Source organism: Scyliorhinus canicula, chromosome 17, assembly GCF_902713615.1.
Source record: "Scyliorhinus canicula chromosome 17, sScyCan1.1, whole genome shotgun sequence".
NCBI classification, from domain to species: Eukaryota; Metazoa; Chordata; class Chondrichthyes; order Carcharhiniformes; family Scyliorhinidae; genus Scyliorhinus; species Scyliorhinus canicula.
Genome location: NC_052162.1, coordinates 35269859 through 35295440, shown reverse-complemented (window position 1 = coordinate 35295440; position 25582 = coordinate 35269859). Strand labels below are relative to the sequence as shown.

At 51.6% G+C, this 25582-nt stretch overlaps 1 protein-coding gene across 6 annotated transcripts in view; it reads left to right on the top strand.

Annotated features, from left to right (window-relative positions):
• Positions 1-25582, top strand: part of thoc2 (THO complex 2) — a 229431-nt gene that overhangs the window by 43590 nt on the left and 160259 nt on the right. For 5 of the 6 annotated variants that reach the window (XR_005457727.1, XM_038775383.1, XM_038775386.1 and 2 more), the window contains exons 4-6: positions 6779-6830; positions 7564-7634; positions 23959-24080. Coding sequence is in view for 5 of the 6 variants with exons in the window: in XM_038775383.1 (XP_038631311.1) it covers positions 6779-6830; positions 7564-7634; positions 23959-24080 (245 nt within the window). In the remaining variant the exon portion in view is untranslated. The remainder of the gene's footprint in view (positions 1-6778; positions 6831-7563; positions 7635-23958; positions 24081-25582) is intronic. The other variant, XM_038775388.1, reaches the window with a different exon arrangement.

Here is a 25582-nt window from a genome sequence, read left to right as displayed (position 1 = left end):
CACATCCAGCCGCCACAGCGGGCGCTGGTCCCGCGCCTCCCCCATTTCCACATCCACCCAATGTGGTGCATGATCAGAGATCGCAATGGCCGAGTACTCAGCTTCCCGTACCCTCGGGATCAGCCCCCTGCTCAACACGAAGAAATCGATTCTGGAGTACACTCTATGGACGTGGGAGAAAAAGGAATACTCCCTCGCCCTCGGCCTACCAAACCTCCATGGGTCTACTCCTCCCATCTGCTCCATGTACCCCCTCAGCACTTCTGCCGCTGCCGGCCTCCTATTGATCCTTGAGCTCGATCTGTCTAGCCCGGGGTCCAGCACTGTGTTAAAGTCCCCCCCCATGATCAAGCCCCCTGCCTCCAGTCCCGGAATGAGGCCCAATAGGCGCCTCATAAAACCCGCGTCATCCCAGTTCGGGGCATATACGTTGACCATCACCACTTTCTCCCCCTGCAGCTTACCCTTCACCATCACATACCTACCCTCCTTATCCGCCACCACCTCCTCCGCCACGAACGACACCCTCTTTCCCACCAGAATCGCCACCCCCCGGTTCTTTGCGTCCAATCCAGAGTGGAACACCTGTCCCACCCACCCCCTTCTCAGGCGAACCTGGTCCACTACCTTCAAATGGGTCTCCTGTAACATTGCTACATCAGCCTTCAGTCCCTTCAGGTGTGAGAATACCCTTGATCTCTTGACCGGCCCATTCAGCCCCCTCACGTTCCAAGTGATCAGCCGGGTCGCGGGACGACCCGCCCCCTTCCCCTGCCGATTAGCCATGTCCTGTTCCCTGCTCGCCCCGGGTCGACCCTCCCCTTCTGACCCGCTCCCCATGGCGATGTCCCCCTCCCCCCACCTCTCCAGTCCTCCACTTCCCGTTTCTGGTCTTTTCAGCAGCAACCCGGTGTCCCTCCCTACCCCCCCCCCCCCCCCCCCCCCCCCCCCCCCCCCAGGCTAGGACCCCTCCTAGCCGCGATGTACCCTCCATCGTACTCCCGTAAGTCAGCTGGTTCACGCTGACCCGGCTGCTCCTGCCACACTCCGACTCCCCCCGGCTCGGGGGGGGGGGGCCTCCCCCCCCCTTGCCACTCCTCCCTGGCCCCGCTCCAGCGCGGGAAAGGTCGCCATTGCTAGCCACGCCCCGCACTCCTCCCCTCCCCCCTCCTCTGCCCCGCGCGCGGGACAACAGAGGAAAGCCCGCGCTTTCGCCCTGCCACACCCCACCCCGCCATCTTCAGTTCCACCCCCGTCCCCGTCCATGCCTGTAAAGAACCCCACCTAGGAGCCCATATCCCCGATCTGCTCTCTCCCCCCCCCCCCCCCCCCGTCCCGCCTCCCCAACTTAACATTATAAATAACAGATAGATAACAAATAACAATGTACTTAACAGTCGCCCTCTACCAAACAGCATAAATAACCATAAATAACCATGAATAACCACAATAACAATAACTAAGGGAAGTTGGCAAAGGGGGGAAAAAACATCAGAAGAAAAACCCACAGCAAGAGTTCAAAATCCAAACAAAGAATTCAGCTGAAAGTACCCGAGCGGCTACGGCCGCCAAGTATCCCCTGGGTCTAATTCGAGTCCAGTTTCTCTTCCTGTACAAAGGCCCACGCCTCCTCTGGGGACTCAAAATAGTGGTGTTGGTTCCTGTAGGTGACCCACAAGCGCGCTGGCTGCAGCATTCCGAACCTGATCTGTTTTGCATGTAGCACCGCCTTCGTCCGGTTGTACCGGGCCCGCCGCTTTGCCACCTCCGCACTCCAGTCCTGGTAGACCCTCACCGTCGAATTCTCCCACTTGCTGCTCCTTTCCCTCTTGGCCCACTCCAGCACTCTCTCACGGTCGCTGAGTCGCTGGAACCGCACCAGCACCGCCCTCGGGGGCTCATTTGCTCTTGGCCTCCTAGCCATGACCCCTGTAGGCCTCTTCCAGCTCCAGGGGCGAAGGGACGGCCCCTGCCCCCATCAGGGAGCTCAGCATTTCTGCTACGTATCCCGGGAGGTCTGACTCCTCCAGGCCTTCTGCCAGGCCCAAGATCCTCAGGTTCTTCCGCCTCATTCGGGTATCCAGCTCCTCAAAACGGCTCTGCCATTTCAGGTGGAGTGCCTCGTGCACCTCTACCTTTCCCACGAGGACCGTGGCCTCCTCCTCCCTCGCAGTCATCTCCTGCTGCAGCTCCCGAATCGACGCCTCTTGGGTCGCCTGGGCTCCCATCAGCCTGGTGGTCGTCGCATTCATTGACTCCAAGAGCTCCATTTTCAGCTCCGTAAAGAAGCGCAGGAGAGCGGCCTGCTGCTCCTCCGCCCATTTCCTCCATTCCTCGGGTGCACCACCGGCCGCCATTTTGGTCGTCTTCCCCCGCTTTTTTTTGGGAGCTGCTGTTGCTTTCTTTACCACCCCACTCCGGGTACCGACCATAAAGTTGGTCTGGTTCTCTTCAGGGAGCCTTCCCCCACCGGGATTCGTCCTTACAGCGCCGTTGGGGCCCTCCAATCGGCCCGAAAACACCTTTGTAGCAGGAGCAGCCAAACGTGCGACTTAGCTGGTCATAGCCGCAACCGGAAGTCGCGAGCATTCATTCTTAAATCTGCAGCAGCACTTGAGATGACAGTTCCAGAACTCCAGGACGTTGCTTACCTTCTTTCAAAATAACAGTAGGTTTGCACCAATTACTTGGATTTTATTTCCTTATTTCAGGTTCTCTTTTATTCAATGTTTTGTGAAACTTTTGAGTTTTCCTGAGGTTGAGTATGTTGACAATTTTTGCAACCTTCCCCATCCCCCAGCTCAAGGGACTCTTCCACTTTCCCAAAGTTCTTGTGGTCTTGGCCAGGATTCGAACCCGGGTCCTCAGCGCTGCAGGTAGCAATGCTAACCACTGTACCACCATGCTGCCCATTGATTTTCTGTCCTCCAGAAAGTCCAGCAATAAGTCTTCAATCAACGGCAGTGGATAGTGATCTGTGCACAATACCAGGCTAACAGTTGTTTTGAAATCTTCATGTCTTCTCACTGAGCCTTCGCGTTTCAGTATAGGAACTGTTGGTGTTGCCTGTTCTTTTAAAGCATCTGGTTCAATGACTCCTGTTTGTACGAGCCTTTCAGTTCTTGGACCTTTGGCCTGATGGCGTGTGGTACGGTTCTAGAATTGCAACATTTTGGTGTACTGTTTGGTTTGATCTTCAATTGCACTTCAACTCGGGTCATGGAGGCTAGTAATTGTTCGAGGATCTTCTCATGCTTCTCCAGCAGTTGTTGTAGGTTGTTCTTGGACCCCACTAGTTGATTTATTGCTCCCCAGTTGAGTTTCAGCTTTGTCAGTCATGTTCTACCAAATAAATCAGGAAAACCTCCACGGACACCATGAAGAGGCAACTTTGCCATCTGTCCATTTACTTCTACTTTCACCATAATGCATCCTTTTAATGTTCCAACTTCTTCTGTGTACATCCGTGGGATCACGTTTCACTGATTTAAAGGCATATGCTTCAACTTTTGATAATAAATTGTCTTTGGTATGAACGATACAGCTGTGCCTCTATCCAAGTCCAGCTTTATTTGATGGCCCCGTACCGACAAGGTGCCTAGTTTCAGCTCCTGCAGTTGCTTGGGTATGTAGCCTTCTGAGTTGTCTTGAACTTTGTCGACTGATTTATAGAGATGACGAGTCTGTTTAGATGGGCTTATCCTCTTGCATATCCTTGGTGTAGGTGAGGTTTTCTGAGCCCAACGTGCCGTTAAAATATGGCCCTTTTTGCCACAGTTCTTGCACTTATTTTCTCTACTCCAGAATTTCCCTACTGGGTGCCCAACTTTATATGCATCGGTGACATGGCTGTCCCCTTGCAGTCATGTTTCTTGTGGTATCCATTTTTGGACCTTCGCTTTAACCCATATCTGTGAAGCTTCTTTTGTTGCTAGCTCCATCGATGTGGCAACTTCCACAGCATCTGTGAGAGTTAAATCGCTTACAGTCAGCAGCTTCCTCTGAATAGTTTCATTGTGGAGTCCACCAATAAGCCGATCACAAAGAGTGTAACCAAGTGTTGCACCAAACTTGCAGTATTTTGCTAACCGCTACGAATTGTGAAATGCTTTCGCATTTTACCTGACTGCGGTGGTGGATCCAAAACATTTTTGAAATGAACAAAGGTTGAGGTGAGAAATGCCCTTCTAAAATGTTAATTAGTTCGATATTGGACGTATCTACTGATGATGCGCTGGATGATCCTAGTTTTGTAGCAGCATAAAAGTTTTACGCCCTACCAAACTGAGAAAAGGACCTTTAGGACTCTGGTGTTTGATTCGCTATGAGATATTATTGGAATCTTTCCTCCTATGACTTCCAAGTTTCACTGTCTTCATCAAATGCATCCATGGTACCTGTATTTCCCGCCCATTCTGCATCCTGGATCCATGGGTCTACTAAAACCAACTTTCTCCATAGCTTCCAATTCTTTTGGATATATAGGTAGCATAATGGCATAGTGGTTAGCACTGCTGCCTCACAGTGCCAGGGGCCCAAGTTTGATTCCAACCTTGGGTGACTGTGTGGAGTTTGCAAATTCTCCCTGTTTCTGCGTGGGTTTCCTCTGGGTGCCCCGGTTTCCTCCCGCAGTCCAGTGATGTGCAGGTGAGGTGGCTTGGCCATGATAAATTCCCCCCTTAGTGCCCAAAGGTTAGGCGGGGTAGCGGGGGTTACGGGATGGAGCATTGCAGTGCGCCTAGGTGAAGGATCAGTACAGACTCGATGGACTGAACGGCTTCTGCACTGTACGGATTCTATAATTCTGTGGGAAAAACAATCCCCTTATCCACACTGCAGCATAGAATTTTTACCTTTTGATTTACTGTGGAATGACCTTTTCCGAATTAATGGCCTGTTCAGAGTTGGAAGACTTGTGAATCCCTATTCCTGCAGCCCATGCAGCTTTGCCACCTCTCAGTAGCTGCAACCCAGACTTTATAGCTTCAACGGCAACAATTTTTAGAGCTGTCGTTTTTTTTTAACTCACGATTGTTGTCAATGTTTTCTTTAAAACCTTCAGCATTGGTGGCTTGCTTTGCCCATTGTATGTGAGAGAGGGCTGTTCTGAGAATCTTTTTTCCCCTTGCGCCGTCTCCACTGATTCAGTCGTCGATTTTTTTCTTCCAGCAATTCCGTTGCTTGCCTCAATCTTTGTCGCCAATTTTCCCTTCTGTTTTCTCTTGGAGTCACTGCAAAGAGAGAAGTTACATCGGTGCCTACACTCTGGATTTTTACAATTACGATGAGAGGTTTTATTAGGAATGCTGCTCATAAAGTCTGAGATGGAGAATTTAAGCCCCTGCATACACTCTACTGACTTCATCAACAGGGATGTATTCTCTGATACACAACTTAGAACTTAAATCAGCAAGTTATTTTATGAAGAGCCATCAATACGAAATAGAATGCCAAAGATGACGGAGGAAGCAAAAAACCGGGATTATTTAGAACATAGAACAGTACAGCACAGAACAGGCCCTTCGGCCTTCGATGTTGTGCCGAGCAATGATCACCCTACTCAAACCCACGTATCCACCCTATACCCGTAACCCAACAACCCCCCCCCCCCCCTTAACCTTACTTTTAAGGACACGATGGGCAATTTAGCATGGCCAATCCACCTAACCCGCATATCTTTGGACTGTGGGAGGAAACCGGAGCGCCCGGAGGAAACCCACGCACACACGGGGAGGACGTGCAGACTCCGCACAGACAGTGACCCAGCCAGGAACCGAACCTGGGACCCTGGAGCTGTGAAGCATTTATGCTAACCACCATGCTACCGTGCTGCCCCTTGAAAGGTTCGGTTCGATTTTGCAATGAGTGAATTCAGGGGATGGCTGACTGGGATGAGGTGGTTTGAATAGCCTTGCTTCTCCATGATTATATCGTGATCCTCTGGTGTATATTTGAATCGACAAATTTTCTTCTTTAAAAGGGAAGTAAAACCTACATAACTTCATATTATGGATCATACTTCGGCTTTGCTGAGCAGTACTGAAGGCAATTATTTAACTTGATGACCTGAGAGTGTATCACCTTTAACATAAAACATCCCAAAGCGCTCTGCAGGATTGTTCGCAAACAAAATTTGACAGTCACCAGAAATATTACAGCCCATGTTCAGAAACTTGGACAAAGAGGCAGGTTTTAAGCACTGTCTTGAAGGCTGAGAAGCAAAGGTTTATGGAGGGAGTTCCAGAACTTGGTGCCCTGTCAGTGGAAATCATACCTGCCAAATTGAGGATGTAGAAGTGGAGAAGAATTGGAAAAGTACAGATATCTGGGAGGACATTCCAAAATATCGGGGAAGGGCAAGGCCATGGTAGTATTTGAAGACATGAATGAGAATTTTAAAATGCAGTTAATAGTTCCAGGTGAGTCAATATGTAAGTCAGTAAACACAGAGGTGACAGGTGAATGAAACTTAGTGCATAAAAGACATGGGCAGCAGAGCTTGCTCACCCTCAAACAGTAGCCATGGAGAGAGAAGTGTAGTCGGTGTTTTCTTTTGTTTCATCATCTCTCATCTTGGAATTTTGAGCACCGTTGTAGTTTTCACTCATTATATCTTGGTACGGCTGATGGTTTAAAAAAAATCTTGGATAAGATGGTGTCCTAACTCTCCCTCCTTGCACACGCCTCCGCCACTACCCCATCCCAGGCAAAATAATTACTTATCTACAGAAAGGCCAGTATCTATTTTAATAAGTTGTTTTTCCTTTTGTTTTTACAGGAACTTCGGGATGATATGTCATCTATTCTGGCTGATGTTTTCTGTGTTCTAGGTGAGAAAGAAAGATATTCTTCGCAGCAAATGTTTTTGTTTTTCTTTGAGCCCCGAGTGGAGTGCAAGGCAGACCTTCATCTGTTCCTATTGTGATGTTTTTCCTGAACAGATTGCTTTGCCTTTTGCGAGGGATTACTAATAATAATCTTTATTGTCACAAGTCGGCTTACATTAACACTGCAATTAAATTACTGTGAAAAGCCCCTAGTCGCCACATTCCAGCGCCTGTTCAGGCACACAGGGAAAATTCAGAATATCCAATTCACCTAACAGCACGTGTTTCCGGACTTGTGGGAGGAAACCGGAGCACCCAGAGGAAACCCACACAGACATGGGAATAATGTGAAAACTCCACACAGACAGTGACCTAAGCCGGCAATCGAACTTGGGACCCTGGAGCTGTGAAGCAACTGTGTTACCCACTGTGCCACCGTGCACCACTCCACATCAAACATGGCTGAGCAGAGACCAGTGTCTCCCACTCTTAACACTTGCCATTGATGCGTTTAGGAAGGATTCTGCAGGTTGATACTCAACCTGTTGGTTGTGTTTATGAACATCCTTGGCCATCATGCTCTGAGATGGGACTCGGTAACCCAGAGCTTCTGGCTTCAAGGCCGGGACACAACCCACTGTGCTGTGTGATGACCTCCTTTGCAGTAATTGATAAATGTTAATTTTGTACAATTGTATTGAAAGGTCATCATAATAATGACCATTATTAATTTCAGATATTGAAACAAGTTGCATGGAAGAAAAAAGTAAACGAGATCATTTTACTCAACTGGTTTTAGCATGTTTGGTGAGTATTCTTAGATTTCTACATAAACGGTGTTTGTACATCTTAAACTGGACTATGCATGTACTGTCTGAAACCATTCACAATACTACTGTATAAAACAGCTGGCAATGATTCAAAGAAATGATCATGTTTTGTTTTCAATGCTATATTAGAACTTTGCATTCCACCTGTTCTGACCTGCTTGCTATGTCCAACCGCAGTGTCAAAATGAGGGGAGTAAGTTTGCATTGCTTTAAATGCAGCTCAACACAAATTTCATTTTCATATCACACATAATGTGAAACATGTAGCCAGAAAATACCAATCACTTTGTGTCTTTTCAATGTTGCACGCAAACATGTCTGAGCAAATTCATATCAAATGCCAAAAGGGGCTCCCTGGCCTTGTGGTTTCATGTGTTCCTGCTACAGACTTGTTCCTTACCGTCCTGTTCTTTGGTTCTCATCCAATCAGAGTCTGATTTTGCTTTGCATTTGCTGCTGATGGACTCAAATTAGCGAACCTATTAGCAGAAAATGCAGGGAGTAAGCAGCCTCTGATTGGATGCCCTGCTAATTGTCTGGTCCTGTCGACGTGCATCCAGTTGAGCTGACTCTTAAGGTGGTACACAGGGTGGGCGGTGGTCCATGTGTCCATCCTACCCCATTGTGGCCTGTGCTTAGGAACGGTGTGTTTCATTGTAAATCTCCCCCTGCCTCCTGATGCTCCCCAGACTGGATCTGCCTTGGCTATTCCTGAGTACTCATTGCCCATCTTATCCACCTCCCCATTCCATTTCTCACCTCATCCATCAACTATTCACTAACATTCTAAGGAGCGGCCCTTTAAACTTGCCGAAAGGCAGCTAGTGCTTTAATAAGGGGTCATGTCCTGTTCTTCCCCAATTAGACTCTGCTCCAAATGTGTTCCCTGAGGGGCACTACACTGCACATTTTCTTGAGAGCCGGGTTTGGAAGAAATACTCAGCAGCATCTGATGGGACAAACTTTGCGCGCAGCATTGATTCCCTTACTGTTGCCGCTGCTAGGAAGATTCAGGCGAATTTTGCTCTGCTTTAGAGCTAAAAATTTTCTATTTTCCTTCCACACAATGTCCATGAAAAATAAGGGCCAAGGGGCAGAGTTTTCCAGCCCGATGGCAATGGATTCTGGTGTGTGCAAGGAAGATATTCCATGAAAATGGCCTCACATTGGGTAATCCAGGGTGGGATTTCAGGTTAGTGGGAAACCCGCTTTGATCTAGTCGGTATGGAATTAAGCAGTTGAGGCTATGTGCAACGACTGGCTGGGAACTGGAATGCACTACCTGAAAGGGTCGTGCGTGCAGATAAAATTGGGGCTTTCAAAAGAATTGGAGAAAATTTACAGAACTACAGGGAAAAAGTTGGAGGATGTGACGACCTTAGATTTACATAGATTTACATAGAATTTACAGTGCAGAAGGAGGCTATTCGGCCCATCGAGTCTGCACCGGCTCTTGGAAAGAGCACCCTACCCCCAACCCAAGGTCAACACCTCCACCCTATCCGCATAACTCAGTAACCCCACCCAACACTAAGGGCAATTTTGGACACTAAGGGCAATTTATCATGGCCAATCCACCTAACCCGCACATCTTTGGACTGTGGGTGGAAACCGGAGCACCCGGAGGAAACCCACGCACACATGGGGAGGATGTGCAGACTCCGCACAGACAGTGACCCAAGCTGGAATCGAACCTGGGACCCTGGAGCTGTGAAGCGATTGTGCTATCCACAATGCACAGGCTGATGAACCCCCTGTGCAGTAACCATTCGAAGAAAGGAACAGCAGAATTTGCTGAAAAAATAATGGTCTGTGAACAATGTTTTTTGATGTGAAAATTGTCCAACAACTTGTAGCAAGGAAGATACCCATGAAGTATGGATTGCCTAAGTTCGTCGCTGATTTCTGCTGCACGACACTACCATTAGTTTCCCTAAAATAGCATTTCATCCTTAAATCTTACCATGATTTTGAAGATGCTCCTGCGTTTCTGCATTAATTGTCCATTAGACTTGCTCCAGAAAGCTAATTTTAATAATTAATAGCATAATTAATAGCATAACTACACTTTTAATTCCATGATAATCTTGACTATCAATCAACCCTTTGCCGAGGAAGTAAACCGTTTTTAAGTATAGAGATTCATTCTGACACACATCCCAATTTTTATTATTTTCTGTCTGTTTCTGTCTTCTTTTCTCTCTCTCGTGCTCTGTTTCGTGCTCTCGCTCTCTCTCGCGCGCTCTCTCTCTCGCGATCTCTCGCGCTCTCTCTCTCGTGCGCTCTCTCTCTCGTGCGCTCTCTCTCGTGCGCTCTCTCGTGCGCTCTCTCTCGTGCGCTCTCTCGTGCGCTCTCTCGTGCGCTCTCTCGTGCGCTCTCTCGTGCGCTCTCTCGTGCGCTCTCTCGTGCGCTCTCTCTTGCGCTCTCTCGTGCGCTCTCTCTCGTGCGCTCTCTCCCTCCCGTGCGCTCTCTCTCTCCCGTGCGCTCTCTCCCTCCCGTGCGCTCTCTCCCTCCCGTGCGCTCTCTCCCTCCCGTGCGCTCTCTCCCTCCCGTGCGCTCTCTCCCTCCCGTGCGCTCTCTCCCTCCCGTGCGCTCTCTCCCTCCCGTGCGCTCTCTCCCTCCCGTGCGCTCTCTCGCCCTCCCGTGCGCTCTCTCGCCCTCCCGTGCGCTCTCTCGCCCTCCCGTGCGCTCTCTCGCCCTCCCGTGCGCTCTCTCGCCCTCCCGTGCGCTCTCTCGCCCTCCCGTGCGCTCTCTCCCTCCCGTGCGCTCTCTCCCTCCCGTGCGCTCTCTCGCCCTCCCGTGCGCTCTCTCGCCCTCCCGTGCGCTCTCTCGCCCTCCCGTGCGCTCTCTCGCCCTCCCGTGCGCTCTCTCGCCCTCCCGTGCGCTCTCTCGCCCTCCCGTGCGCTCTCTCGCCCTCCCGTGCGCTCTCTCGCCCTCCCGTGCGCTCTCTCGCCCTCCCGTGCGCTCTCTCGCCCTCCCGTGCGCTCTCGCCCTCCCGTGCGCTCTCTCGCCCTCCCGTGCGCTCTCTCGCCCTCCCGTGCGCTCTCGCCCTCCCGTGCGCTCTCGCCCTCCCGTGCGCTCTCGCCCTCCCGTGCGCTCTCGCCCTCCCGTGCGCTCTCGCCCTCCCGTGCGCTCTCGCCCTCCCGCGCGCTCTCGCCCTCCCGTGCGCTCTCGCCCTCCCGTGCGCTCTCGCCCTCCCGTGCGCTCTCGCCCTCCCGTGCGCTCTCGCCCTCCCGTGCGCTCTCGCCCTCCCGTGCGCTCTCGCCCTCCCGTGCGCTCTCGCCCTCCCGTGCGCTCTCGCCCTCCCGTGCGCTCTCGCCCTCCCGTGCGCTCTCTCTCTCTCTCGTGCGCTCTCTCTCTCTCTCTCTGCGCTCTCTCTCTCTCTCTCTCGTGCGCTCTCTCTCTCTCTCTCCCCCCCCCCTCTCTCGTGCGCTCTCTCTCTCTCTCTCTCTCGTGCGCTCTCTCTCTCTCTCTCTCGTGCGCTCTCTCTCTCTCTCTCTCGTGCGCTCTCTCTCTCTCTCTCTCGTGCGCTCTCTCTCTCTCTCTCTCGTGCGCTCTCTCTCTCTCTCGTGCGCTCTCTCTCTCTCTCTCGTGCGCTCTCTCTCTCTCTCTCTCGTGCGCTCTCTCTCTCTCTCGTGCGCTCTCTCTCTCTCTCTCTCTCGTGCGCTCTCTCTCTCTCTCTCTCTCGTGCGCTCTCTCTCTCTCTCTCTCGTGCGCTCTCTCTCTCTCTCTCGTGCGCTCTCTCTCTCTCGTGCGCTCTCTCTCTCTCGTGCGCTCTCTCTCTCTCTCGTGCGCTCTCTCTCTCTCTCGTGCGCTCTCTCTCTCTCTCGTGCGCTCTCTCTCTCTCGTGCGCGCTCTCTCTCGTGCGCTCTTTGTCTCGTGCGCGCTCTCTCGTGCGCGCTCTCTCGTGCGCTCTTTCTCGTGCGCGCTCTCTCTCGTGCGCGCTCTCTCGTGGATCTTCTCTGTCTCGTGCGCTCACTCTCGTGCGCTCACTCTCGTGCGCTCACTCTCGTGCGCTCTCTCGCGTGCGCACTCTCGCGTGCGCTCTCTCGCGTGCGCTCTCGCGTGCGCTCTCGCGTGCGCTCATGTCAGCGCGAGCTCTCGTTTGAGATCTCTCTGTTGCGCGCTCTCTCTCTTGCGCGCTCTCTCTCGTTTGAGATCTCTCTCTTGCGCGCTCTCTCTCTTGCGCGCTCTCTCTTGCGCGCTCTCTCTCTTGCGCGCTCTCTCTCTTGCGCGCTCTCTCTCTTGCGCGCTCTCTCTCTTGCGCGCTCTCTCTTGCGCGCTCTCTCTTGCGCGCGCTCTCTCTTGCGCGTGCTCTCTCTTGCGCGCGCTCTCTCTTGCGCGCTCTCTCTCTTGCGCGCTCTCTCTCTTGCGCGCTCTCTCTCTTGCGAGCTCTCTCTCTTGCGCGCTCTCTCTCTTGCGCGCTCCCTCTCTTGCGCGCTCCCTCTCTTGCGCGCTCTCTCTTGCGCGCTCTCTTGCGCGCTCTCTCTCTTGCGCGCTCTCTCTCTTGCGCGCTCTCTTTCTTGCGCGCTCTCTCTCTTGCGCGCTCTCCCTCTTGCGCGCTCTCCCTCTTGCGCGCTCTCTCTCTTGCGCGCTCTCTCTCTTGCGCGCTCTCTCTTGCGCGCTCCCTCTTGTGCGCTCTCTCTCTTGCGCGCTCTCTCTCTTGCGCGCTCTCTCTCTTGCGCGCTCTCTCTCTTGCGCGCTCTCTCTCTTGCGCGCTCTCTCTCTTGCGCGCTCTCTCTCTGTGCGCTCTCTCTCTTGCGCGCTCTCTCTCTTGCGCGCTCTCTCTCTTGCGCGCTCTCTCTCTTGCGCGCGCTCTCTCTCTTGCGCGCTCTCTCTCTTGCGCGCTCTCTCTCTTGCGCGTGCTCTCTCTTGCGCGCGCTCTCTCTTGCGCGCGCTCTCTCTTGCGCGCGCTCTCTCTTGCGCGCGCTCTCTCTTGCGCGCGCTCTCTCTTGCGCGCGCTCTCTCTTGCGCGCGCTCTCTCTTGCGCGCGCTCTCTCTTGCGCGCGCTCTCTCTTGCGCGCGCTCTCTCTTGCGCGCGCTCTCTCTTGCGCGCGCTCTCTCTTGCGCGCGCTCTCTCTTGCGCGCGCTCTCTCTTGCGCGCGCTCTCTCTGCGCGCGCTCTCTCTTGCGCGCGCTCTCTCTTGCGCGCGCTCTCTCTTGCGCGCGCTCTCTCTTGCGCGCGCTCTCTCTTGCGCGCGCTCTCTCTTGCGCGCGCTCTCTCTTGCGCGCGCTCTCTCGCGCGCTCGCGCTCTCTCTCGCGCGCTCGCGCTCTCTCCCTCTTGCGCGCTCTCTCTCTTCTGCGCGCTCTCTCCCTCTTCTCGCGCTCTCCCTCTTGCGCGCTCTCTCTCTCTTGCGCAGCTTCTCTCCCCTCTTGCGCGCCGCTCTCCTCTTGCGCGCTCTCTCCCTCTTGCGCGCTCTCTCCCTCTTGCGCGCTCTCTCCCTCTTGCGCGCTCTCTCCCTCTTGCGCGCTCTCTCTCTCTTGCGCGCTCTCTCTCTCTTGCGCGCTCTCTCCCTCTTGCGCGCTCTCTCCCTCTTGCGCGCTCTCTCCCTCTTGCGCGCTCTCTCCCTCTTGCGCGCTCTCTCTCTCTTGCGCGCTCTCTCTCTCTTGCGCGCTCTCTCTCCGTGCGCGCGCTCTCTCCCGTGCGCGCTCTCTCCCGTGCGCGCTCTCTCTCCCGTGCGCTCTCTCTCTCCCGTGCGCTCTCTTTCTCTCCCGTGCGCTCTCTCTCTCTCCCGTGCGCTCTCTCGCCCTCCCGTGCGCTCTCGCCCTCCCGTGCGCTCTCTCGCCCTCCCGTGCGCTCTCTCGCCCTCCCGTGCGCTCTCTCGCCCTCCCGTGCGCTCTCTCGCCCTCCCGTGCGCTCTCTCGCCCCTCCCGTGCGCTCTCTCGCCCTCCCGTGCGCTCTCGCCCTCCCCGTGCGCTCTCTCGCCCTCCCGTGCGCTCTCGCCCTCCCGTGCGCTCTCGCCCTCCCGTGCGCTCTCGCCCTCCCGTGCGCTCTCGCCCTCCCGTGCGCTCTCGCCCTCCCGTGCGCTCTCGCCCTCCCGTGCGCTCTCGCCCTCCCGTGCGCTCTCGCCCTCCCGTGCGCTCTCGCCCTCCGTGCGCTCTCGCCCTCCCGTGCGCTCTCGCCCTCCCGTGCGCTCTCGCCCTCCCGTGCGCTCTCGCCCTCCCGTGCGCTCTCTCTCTCTCTCTCGTGCGCTCTCTCTCTCTCTCTCTCTCTCTCCTCTCGTGCGCTCTCTCTCTCTCTCTCTCGTGCGCTCTCTCTCTCTCTCCTCTGCGCTCTCTCTCTCTCTCTCGTGCGCTCTCTCTCTCTCTCTCTCGTGCGCTCTCTCTCTCTCTCTCTCGTGCGCTCTCTCCTCTCCTCTCCCGTCCTCTCCCTCTCTCTCCGTGCGCTCTCTCTCTCTCTCGTGCGCTCTCTCTCTCTCTCTCTCGTGCGCTCTCTCTCTCTCTCTCTCGTGCGCTCTCTCTCTCTCTCGTGCGCTCTCTCTCTCTCTCTCTCTCGTGCGCTCTCTCTCTCTCTCTCTCTCGTGCGCTCTCTCTCTCGTGCGCTCTCTCTCTCTCTCGTGCGCTCTCTCTCTCTCTCGTGCGCTCTCTCTCTCTCTCGTGCGCTCTCTCTCTCTCTCGTGCGCTCTCTCTCTCTCTCGTGCGCTCTCTCTCTCTCTCGTGCGCTCTCTCTCTCTCGTGCGCGCTCTCTCTCGTGCGCTCTTTGTCTCGTGCGCGCTCTCTCGTGCGCGCTCTCTCGTGCGCTCTTTCTCGTGCGCGCTCTCTCTCGTGCGCGCTCTCTCGTGGATCTTCTCTGTCTCGTGCGCTCACTCTCGTGCGCTCACTCTCGTGCGCTCTCTTGCGCGCGCTCTCTCTTGCGCGCGCTCTCTCTTGCGCGCGCTCTCTCTTGCGCGCGCTCTCTCGCGCGCTCGCGCTCTCTCGCGCGCTCGCGCTCTCTCCCTCTTGCGCGCTCTCTCTCTCTTGCGCGCTCTCTCCCTCTTGCGCGCGCTCTCCCTCTTGCGCGCTCTCTCTCTCTTGCGCGCTCTCTCCCTCTTGCGCGCGCTCTCCCTCTTGCGCGCTCTCTCCCTCTTGCGCGCTCTCTCCCTCTTGCGCGCTCTCTCCCTCTTGCGCGCTCTCTCCCTCTTGCGCGCTCTCTCTCTCTTGCGCGCTCTCTCTCTCTTGCGCGCTCTCTCCCTCTTGCGCGCTCTCTCCCTCTTGCGCGCTCTCTCCCTCTTGCGCGCTCTCTCCCTCTTGCGCGCTCTCTCCCTCTTGCGCGCTCTCTCTCTCTTGCGCGCTCTCTCTCTCTTGCGCGCTCTCTCTCCCGTGCGCGCGCTCTCTCCCGTGCGCGCTCTCTCCCGTGCGCGCTCTCTCTCCCGTGCGCTCTCTCTCTCCCGTGCGCTCTCTTTCTCTCCCGTGCGCTCTCTTTCTCTCCCGTGCGCTCTCTCTCTCCCGTGCGCTCTCTCTCCCGTGCGCGCTCTCTCCCGTGCGCTCTCTCTCCCGTGCGCTCTCTCTCCCGTGCGCTCTCTCTCCCGTGCGCTCTCTCTCCCGTGCGCTCTCTCTCCCGTGCGCTCTCTCTCCCGTGCGCGCTCTCTCTCCCGTGCGCGCTCTCTCCCGTGCGCGCTCTCTCTCCGTGCGCGCTCTCTCTCCGTGCGCGCTCTCTCCCGTGCGCTCTCTCTCTCCCGTGCCTCTCTCTCTCCCGTGCGCTCCCTCTCTCCCGTGCGCTCCCTCTCTCCGTGCGCTCCCTCTTCTCCGTGCGTCCCTCTCTCCCGTGCGCTCCCTCTCTCCCGTGCGCCCTCTCTCCCGTGCGCTCCCTCTCTACCGTGCGCTCCTCTCTCCCGTGCGCTCCCTCTCCCGTGCGCTCCCTCTCTCCGTGCGCTCCCTCTCTCCCGTGCGCTCCCTCTCTCCCGTGCGCTCCCTCTCTCCCGTGCGCTCCCTCTCTCCCGTGCGCTCCCTCTCTCCCGTGCGCTCCCTCTCTCCCGTGCGCTCCCTCTCTCCCGTGCGCTCCCTCTCTCCCGTGCGCTCCCTCTCTCCCGTGCGCTCCTCTCTCCCGTTGCGCCCCTCTCTCCCGTGCGTCCCTCTCTCCGTGCGCTCCCTCTCTCCCGTGCGCTCTCTCCGTGCGCTCCCTCTCTCCCGTGCGCTCCCTCTCTCCCGTGCGCTCCCTCTCTCCCGTGCGCTCCCTCTCTCCCGTGCGCTCCCTCTCTCCCGTGCGCTCCCTCTCTCTCTCCCGTGCGCTCCCTCTCTCCCGTGCGCTCCCTCTCTCCCGTGCGCTCCCTCCTCCCGTGCGCTCCCTCTCTCCCGTGCGCTCCCTCTCTCCCGTGCGCTCCCTCTCTCCCGTGCGCTCCCTCTCTCCCGTGCGCTCCCTCTCTCCCGTGCGCTCCCTCTCTCCGTGCGCTCCCTCTCTCCCGTGCGCTCCCTCTCTCTCTCTCTTGCGCTCCCTCTCTCTCTCTCGTGCGCTCCCTCTCTCTCTCTCGTGCGCTCCCTCTCTCTCTCTCGTGCGCTCCCTCTCTCTCTCTCGTGCGCTCCCTCTCTCTCTCTCGTGCGCTCCCTCTCTCTCTCTCGTGCGCTCCCTCTCTCTCTCTCGTGCGCTCCCTCTCTCTCTCTCGTGCGCTCCCTCTCTCTCTCTCGTGCGCTCCCCTCTCTCTCTCTCGTGCGCTCCCTCTCTCTCTCTCGTGCGCTCCCTCTCTCTCTCTCGTGCGCTCCCTCTCTCTCTCTCGTGCGCTCCCTCTCTCTCTCTCGTGCGCGCCCTCTCTCTCTCGTGCGCGCTCTCTCTCTCGTGCGCGCTCTCTCTCGTGCGCTCGCTCTCGAGCGCTCGCTCTCGAGCGCTCGCTCTCGAGCGCTCGCTCTCGTGCGCTCGCTCTCGTGCGCTCGCTCTCGTGCGCTCTTTGTCTCGTGCGTGCTCTCTCGTGCGCTCTTTCTCGTGCGCGCTCTCTCTCGTGCGTGCTCTCTCTCGTTTCTCCTACTTGTCTCGTGCGCTCTCTGTCTCGTGCGCTCACTCTCGTGCGCTCTCTCTCGCGTGCGCTCCCTCTCGCGTGCGCGCTCTCTCGCGTGCGCTCTCTCGCGTGCTCTCTCGCATGCGCTCTCGTTTGCGCGAGCTCTCGTTTGAGCTCTCTCTTGCGCGCTCTCTCTCTTGCGCGCTCTCTCTCTTGCGCGCTCTCTCTCTTGCGCGCTCTCTCTCTTGCGCGCTCTCTCTCTTGCGCGCTCTCTCTCTTGCGCGCTCTCTCTCTTGCGCGCTCTCTCTCTTGCGCGCTCTCTCTCTTGCGCGCTCTCTCTCTTGCGCGCTCTCTCTCTTGCGCGCTCTCTCTCTTGCGCGCTCTCTCTCTTGCGCGCTCTCTCTCTTGCGCGCTCTCTCTCTTGCGCGCTCTCTCTCTTGCGCGCTCTCTCTCTCGCGCGCTCTCTCTCTCGCGCGCTCGCACGCTCTCTCTCTCGTGCGCGCTCTCTCTCGTGCGCGCTCTCTCTCGCGCTCTCTCTCTCTCTTGCGCGCTCTCTCTCTCTTGCGCGCGCTCTCCCTCTTGCGCGCGCTCTCCCTCTTGCGCGCGCTCTCCCTCTTGCGCGCGCTCTCCCTCTTGCGCGCGCTCTCCCTCTTGCGCGCGCTCTCCCTCTTGCGCGCGCTCTCCCTCTTGCGCGCGCTCTCTCCCTCTTGCGCGCGCTCTCTCCCTCTTGCGCGCGCTCTCTCCCTCTTGCGCGCTCTCTCCCTCTTGCGCGCTCTCTCCCTCTTGCGCGCTCTCTCCCTCTTGCGCGCTCTCTCCCTCTTGCGCGCTCTCTCTCCCTTGCGCGCTCTCTCTCCCTTGCGCGCTCTCTCTCCCTTGCGCGCTCTCTCTCCCTTGCGCGCTCTCTCTCCCTTGCGCGCTCTCTCTCCCTTGCGCGCTCTCTCTCCCTCGCGCGCTCGCGCTCCCTCTCGCTCGCTCTCTCGTGCATTCTCGTGCTCTCTCTCCTGTACCAAGGTCTCCTCAACACATCATTTTCATTTTTCACGGAAGGCAAAACATTCTTGACCTGAAGTTTCAGGAGCAATTGAGAAATGCGCTCGACTCCAGCTGATGCCTCTGCAATGTTTTTCTTATCAATTGGAAAATAAATCCAGTTAATTGCAACAGTAAGAATCCACTAGGGGGTGAGATTGCTCTGAGAGTGTTTTGTGTTTGTTTCTGGTAAAGATTTGCCATGTCGAATCATACCTGAACTTGGAGAGAAGGCCCATTTACAGAAACTGACACGACAGTATATAAGTTGCAATACTAATCATTGCAAATAATTTTGATTTAACTGGCAACTTCATTGGTAAATATTCTTCTTCATACAAAAAATGAATGGTAAAGCAGCACTCTACTCCAAGCTCTCACGTTTTATTTGAAATCAATGGGGGTATTTTGTTTGCATAAGCGAACCGTTTGAAAGGGAGGGAAAAACACTCCAAAAACAATATACCTCAGTCTTGATTATCTTTTGCATTAAAAAAAAATAGACAAAGGAATGCCTTTCAGGGTGCAGTTATTGATGTACTGTGATATTGCTTGATGAATTGGACAGTGTAGTATTATCTAGGAAACTGATTAGTAGCCAAATACATTAAATTATGTTTTGCTTGCACGGCACCTTTGGCATGGGTGGGTTCGAGGGAGGTACTATTTAATGTAGAGAATTGTGCGTTCATGTATTTTGGGATGAAAAACAAAATGAAAGTCTTCACTCAATTGAAGTACACTGAACAGCAAGAGTTAAGTAGAAAAGCAAAGGCAGGTAGATAAAGCAATAAAAGGAAGAATTATATTTTGAATACAGGAGATTAGAAATAATAAATTTGTATTGAGACAGTGATTCGAGTGAAGTTAGTGCAATTTGCACATCTGTAATAGGAAATACATGGAAGAGAAACTATGAAGGTACATTTGCCAGACTGAGGCTTGTAACTTTGTGAATCCTTTATTTGAGAAAGGATTTATATTACATTTATATTTAAAAAATTAAGAAAACACAAAGCAGGAAACTGCAGGCCAGTTTGCTTAACATCTGTTGCAGGGAAATTGCTGGAATCTCTTATGAAGAAGTTATGGCAGGGAAAATCTTCATGCAATCAGGCAGTCAACTTTTTTTGTGCAAGGGAAATCGTGTTTGACCAGTTTATTAGAGTTCTTTGAAGAAGTGACGAATGTGGATAAAGCGGAGCCTGCATATATGCTGCATTAAAATTTCCAGAAGGCATTTGACAAGGTGTCACACCAAAAGTTACTACCCAAAATTAGAGCTCATGGTATCAGAGGTAACATATTAGCATGAATAGAGGATTGATTAGCTCGCAGGACGCAGAGTAGGGTTAAATGGGCAATTTTCAGGTTAGGCAACATATGCATGGCATGTCACAAGGGTCAGGGCTGGGGCCGTAACTATTTATAATTACTTGGTTGAAGGAACGGCTTGTCTGCTTGTTAAATTTTCTAATGATACAAAGATCTTTGTAAGTCATGAAGAAGACATGAGGAGACTAGAAAGTGGCATGGATAGGTTAAGTGAATGGGCAAAACTTTGATAGATGGAATATATTGTGGGGAAAAAGTGAACTTGTCCACTTTGGTAGGAAGACTAGAAAAGCAGCATATTATTTAAATAGTGTGAGATTGCAGATTCTGAGATACAGAGGGGTCTGGGTGTCCTGGTGAATGAATCAGGAAAATAGTACGCTGATACAAATGGAATGTTGTTGTTTATTGCAAGGGGAATGAAATTTGCAAGCAGGTAGTTTAGCTGCAGTTGTACAGGTGATTAGTGTGACCATGTATGGAGTATTGTGTGAAGCTTTCACAGTCTTGTTGAAGAAAGAATATGAATACAGTGGAAGCAGTTCAAAGGAGGTTCACTTGACTGAACCTTTTTTACTGAGGGTCGTCAATCTTGAAAACTCCTTTCCCCAGAGAGCAATGGAGGAAGGAGTAATGAATGTTTTTAAGGCAGAGGCAGATTGGTTCTTGACTAACTAGGGAGTTGAACCTTGGGGGGGGGGGGGGGGGGGGGTAGATGGGATTTGAGTTGCTGCTGCTGACCTTTTGTTTTTACCGTTCTGCCAGGAGATCTATAATGGTTGTCATCTCCTGAAAAACCAATGCACTGACCCCCTTAGGGCAAATTTCACCCTCTCCAATTTAATAAACCCCGCCATATTGTTGACCCAGGCCTCCACGCTTGGGGGCCTCGCATCCATCCACTGAAGAAGAATCCTCCGGCTTACTGCTCTTAATGCATATGTTTATGTATTTCCATAAGATCCTAGATATTTAAGAGGATTTTAATAAAAAATTTAAAATTGTGAATGTTTTTGGTATGAGTTGAATGTTTTAATAATGTCATTTTTGATTTGCTACCAGGCCATTAACCATTAACTTTATTGAAATATATTATATAAATATATTGCAGGAGAGTGTATGTGAGGCAGAGCTCATTGCATAATTTACGGAAGGAAACAACAGACACCTTTTGAACCAGATGAGAACACCGGGCATTGGTGGGTGGGGTTTGGGCGATGGAGCACATTGCTTTAGTTTTTGGATTTCTCTGTGTGGAGTGCCTGTTTAAAATAATGTGGGACGATGAACAATTCTTTGGAATTCAGATTGGGATTTAGCAGAAATTATGAACATAGGTTTATACTAGTATTGGCATCTCGGGTACTGTGAAAATGTGTTACCAGGCTTTATCCATCCTGCTTGTTACATCCTCAAAGAATTCTAATAAATTTGGTAAACATGATTTCCATTTCATGAAACCATGTTAATTTTGCCTGATGGTATAAGTGACCTGATGCTACTACTTCAATGGATTCTAGCATTGTCCCAAGGACATGTATTAGATTAACCGGCCTATTATTTTTTGCTTTCTCTCTTTTTCCTCCTTTCTTGAATTGTGGCTTTTCAATCTGCTGGGACCTTTACAGAATCTAGGGCATTTTGGAAGATTACAAAATAAGCATCCACTACCTCTTTGTTCTGACCGGTCTCCGGGCAAGGTCCCCCAATTTGTTATGATTTGGATGAGATGCCCTAAATTGTTATGCTCCCAGGTGAGGAGGGATGAACTGGCCCACCTTCGTTATTCAACCCTCTTAGCTGGTCACGACAAGATTAATTTTAATAAAGAATCCCATCCTTAATGGATACCGTTTCTCAATCCAAATGTATTCATGTTTTAAAGGAACCAATTTAGTTAAAGAGTGAGTTTGTTAGTTACTGAAATACAAAAGAAATAATAAAATGCAACATGCCCACATTAAAAAAATGAGAAATGGGCAGCATGGTGGCGCAGTCGGTTAGCCCTGCTGCCTCACGGCGCTGAGGCCCCAGGGCCCCAGGTTCGATCCCAGCTCTGGGTCACTGTCCGTGTGGAGTTTGCACATTCTCCCCGTGTTTGCATGAGTTTCCCCCCCATAACCCAAAGGTATGCAGGCTAGGTGGATTAGCCATGCTAAATTGCCCCTTAATTGGAAAAAAATGAATTGGGTAATCTAAATTTATATTAAAGAAATGAGAAGTGAGTTCAAAAGTAAAAGTTAAAAAGATAATTTGGCTTGTCCGTATAGAATCATAGAATTTACAGTGCTGAAGGAGGCCATTCGGCCCATCGCGTCTGCACCGGCCCTTGGAAAGAGAACCCTACTCAAGCCCATGCCTCCACCCCATCCCAGTAACCGCACCAAAACTTTAGCATGGTCAATCCACCTGGCCTCCACATCTTTCGACGTGGAAGGAAACCGGAGCACCCGGAGGAAACCCACGCAGACACTGGGAGAACGTGCAGACTCCGCACAGACAGTGACCCAAGCCAGGAATCAAACCTGGGACTCTGGAGCTGTGAAGCATCTATGCTACCGTTCTGCCCATACGGAGTAGATGGCGAAATGTTGCGGCCGTTAAGTTGGCTGATTTCAGTATGCTGACATTGGCAGTTGATTTACTGATTCTTGAGACTGTAGGTTAACAGGAATTGACCTGTTTCCTCTTCCAGCGGTGGCTTTGCTGACTTGCAATTTCTTCCACCAATCAGAAAGAGACCGAGCAACCTTTTTAAACTTGAAAGCACAGGGAGGCCTGGTGGATTTTCTTCAGCTGTGATCTTCACAGCACACACAAGTACTGTAGAACGGTGCAGACTAGTATACAGATAGTTGGGTTTTAGCTCATTTTCTTGTCCATTCCTGGAAAGGAGAACGTGAATATGCCTTTCCCGCAGAACTGCTTTCTTTCAAAGCATATCATGTTCACAGTCTGGGATATAACTCCCAGGAGATGGTTTCTTCTGAGATGATAATCAGCCTTTATTATCTCTACAGGAGATCTCATATATGTACAGAAGTAACTTGGGGCTTTGATTCGCTGCCAGACACTTTTAATACTATTGGATGGAAGCCGTAGGTCCAGGGGACTTGTCTGACTTTAACTCCCATTAGTTTTGCTGGTACTACTTGTCTAGCAATCATGATTGTTTTAAGCTTCTGCTTCCCTTTTGTCCCTTGCTTTTCTACAATTCTGAGGATTTTTTGTGTCTTTTACTGTGAAGTCAGATTTAAATTGCTTGCTCAAAATCTCTATCTTCTCCTTGTTTCTCATTATTAATTCGCCAGTCTCTTCCTTTCCGGGATCAGTGCTAACTGTCGCTTCCCTTTCTCTTTTTTTATATACTTGTCAAAGCTTTTACTGTCTGATTTCATATTTTTTGCTAATTTTATTTTTTCCGTCAATTTCTTCACCTTTGCTTTAGTTGACCGTTGCTGATCTCTAAATAAAATATACCATCTGCTGGCCCATCACAAATCCTTCCAGATTTGTACATCTTTTCTTCAAATTTTATACCAACCCTAACTTTGTTACTTAGCCAAAAATAGTGCACACTCCTTGTCAAGTTTTTATTTCTCAATGGAATATATTTTTATTGTGAGTTATGAAATATGCCCTTTACTGCTTGCCGCTGTTTTTCTTGCCTTTCTTTACCTATTTTCCCATTCTGGTTTAGTCAACCTTTTGTCTTCATAAATGTAATCCCCTTCAAGTTTAAGACACTGGTTTCAGTCCCAAATTTCTCGCCCTCAAACTGAATTTTAAATCATGTTGTGGTAACTTTTACCTCCAGAATCCTTCATTATGAGGTCAATATTTAATCCTGTCTCATTACACATTTCAAATAAACTGTTTCAAATAAACTGTTCCCTGGTTAATTCTGGGATACCTTATTAATGGGACCTCCCCCGAATGCACTCGATGAACTCATCCTTCAAGCTACCTCTGCCAATTTGATTTGTCCTGTCTATATGAAAATTAAAATCTCCCATGATTATTGTCGGACCATTCTTTTAAGTCCCCAATATTTATTGCTTTATACTTTGTATATCAATACAGTCTAACAACCGTCAGGGGGTTGATCAACTTTCTTTCTTTCGCTATTTCTTATCTCCACCCAAATTGATTTTACATCTTTATCTTCTGAGCCAGGATCATTTCTCACTGCTGTCCTGATCTCATCCTTGATTAACTGAGCTATTCCTCCTTTTCCTTTTTTCCTGAAATATCCAGACCCCTTTGCTACTATATCTCTTTGACGGCTATCTTATATTTATTTCTGTGGTGCTATAAATTCATCCATCTTGTTACAACTAGTGAATGCATACAGGTAAAGTGCTTTTTCTTCTGTCTTTTTAACATTTGATTTCTACTCATTTCCAAGTGTACACTTCTGCTTCTATGCTCTTATCTCTTCTTATTATCATTACCTGAAATGAAATGAAAATTGCTTATTGTCACGCGTAGACTTCAACGAAGTTACTGTGAAAAGCCCCTAGTCGCGACATTCCGCCGCCTGTCCGGGGAGGCTGGTACGGGAATCGAACCGTGCTGCTGGCCTACTTGGTCTGCTTTAAAAGCCAGCGATTTAGCCGAGTGAGCTAAACCATCGTTATCCTCCGGTATTAGTTTCTCCTTATTCATTAACTTTCCAGATCTTCCCTTGAACCTCTTTTTTCTTTTCTTTCCTCCTACACCAAAATAAATCTGGGGTGGTTAGCTGCTAGGTGAATGCCCTGATAGTTAAAATATAGTGCAGGTAGTTCTGGGGGAAGGGGAGAAAATCTCTCCAACCAACTTCTCGGTTTGCATCTTCATGATTTTCTTCAAACGTTTAGCGTTGTCATATACCTTTGCTCGCGCACTTAATTGTCATTGAGTTCTTAAAAAGATTTGCATTTGCAATGTTAGTTTGCACTGGAACAAACTGTTAAATTAGTCAGTGCAATCGCGATACATAAACAGTTAAAGTGCCAAAATAATAATTTCTTCCAATGTTCTTTGCAGTTTTTGGTTTCGGATGCAGTTCTCAAGGAACGACTGGATCCAGAGACATTGGAATCTCTTGGGCTTGTAAAGCAATCACAGCAGTTCAACCAGAAATCTGTTAAAATTAAAACCAAACTATTGTAAGTCATCTTTTATCCCTAAGTGGTTGGAAAAATGTAAGCTGTATTTTGGTAATGGATGTATTACTGCTATTCAAACTACAGGAGGTTCTAACCTATTCTCATTGCATGTCAATTCAGGGTGAGTACTTGTCCAGAATTATTCAGTAAATTTATAATTTGAACATTATATCTGACAAAACTTTTTCAATAAGAGAAGTTAGTTAATTTAAGCCCTAAAGTGTTCGGATAATTTCTAAAATTAGGCAAGACGCTGGATTCAGTGTTCCATTTATGACTGGTCAGACCTTTACTGATTGTTTTTAGTTCTTACTAAGATGCTTAAATCAGCTGTTAAGTTGCCCTGTTTTTAAAAAAAAATGTTAAGTACCCAATTTTTTTTTTTCCAATTAAGGGGTAATTTTGCGTGGCCAATTCACCTACCCTGCACAGCTTTGGCTGTGGGGTGAGACAAACTAAGACACTGGGTGAATGTGCAAACTCCACACACACTGTCCTGGGGCACTTGCAAGCCCCGATCCTGTTAGGCAGCAGTGCTAACCACTGTGTTGTGGTGCCGCCCAAGTTGTCCTGTTAATGCAACCCAGAGCCTTATTAAGTTACGTTGTATGGAACCATTAACAATAATTTGAATTAAACTTGGGAAATGCACAAGGATTAAAATAGTTTTCGCTTTGAGAGATATCCGAGTAAGTTTAACAGTTGAAAAGTTGGTCTTGAAGCTTTAACATTTAAATGACTGAATAGAGAAGCATAGAATTCCTATGGTGCAGAAGGAGGCCATTTGGCCTATCATGTCTGCACTGGCCCTTGGAAAGAGCACCCTACTTAAACCCGTGCCTCCACCCTATGCCTGTAACCCAGTAACCCTACCTAACCTTTTTGACACTTAAGGGGGCGATTTAGCATGGCCAATCCACCTAGCCCGCACATCTTTGGACTGGGAGGAAACTGGAGCACCTGGAGGAAACCCACGCAGACACGGGGAGAAAGACACCCGAGGCCGGAATTGAACCCGGGTCCTTGGAGCTGCGAGGCAGCAGCGCTAACCACTGTGCCGCCACATATTTACAATTGCCTGCTTGGTCTCCATTCAGTTGCTCTGGGCTTTATTTGGCCGGCCTACCTCTGCTGCCCTCTCATGTTGGCCTTGGCTTGTGCTTCTCTGCTTGTTGCCATTCCCTCTGGTCCCCATTTTGCCATTGGTTTTCTCCCCTGCAGCTGTGCCCATTGCGTCTCGCAGGCTTCTTTAGAGTTTTTACCCCTCCCTCTCTCTCTTTGCTCTTCATCACACTCCCATGTGCCGCCTGGCTCCACCCTCATCCCCACAACCCGGGGCATTGCCTCAAAGAAAGCTGTCCAGAACTTGACGTCTGAGGTACCCAGAACATGTGGGTGTGATTGGCCAGGCCTCCCTGCCACATTGACATTTGTCCTCCACCCCCTAAAGGAACCTGCTCATTCGGGGTCTGGCTAGAGGTGTGTTCTGTGCACCACTTTAA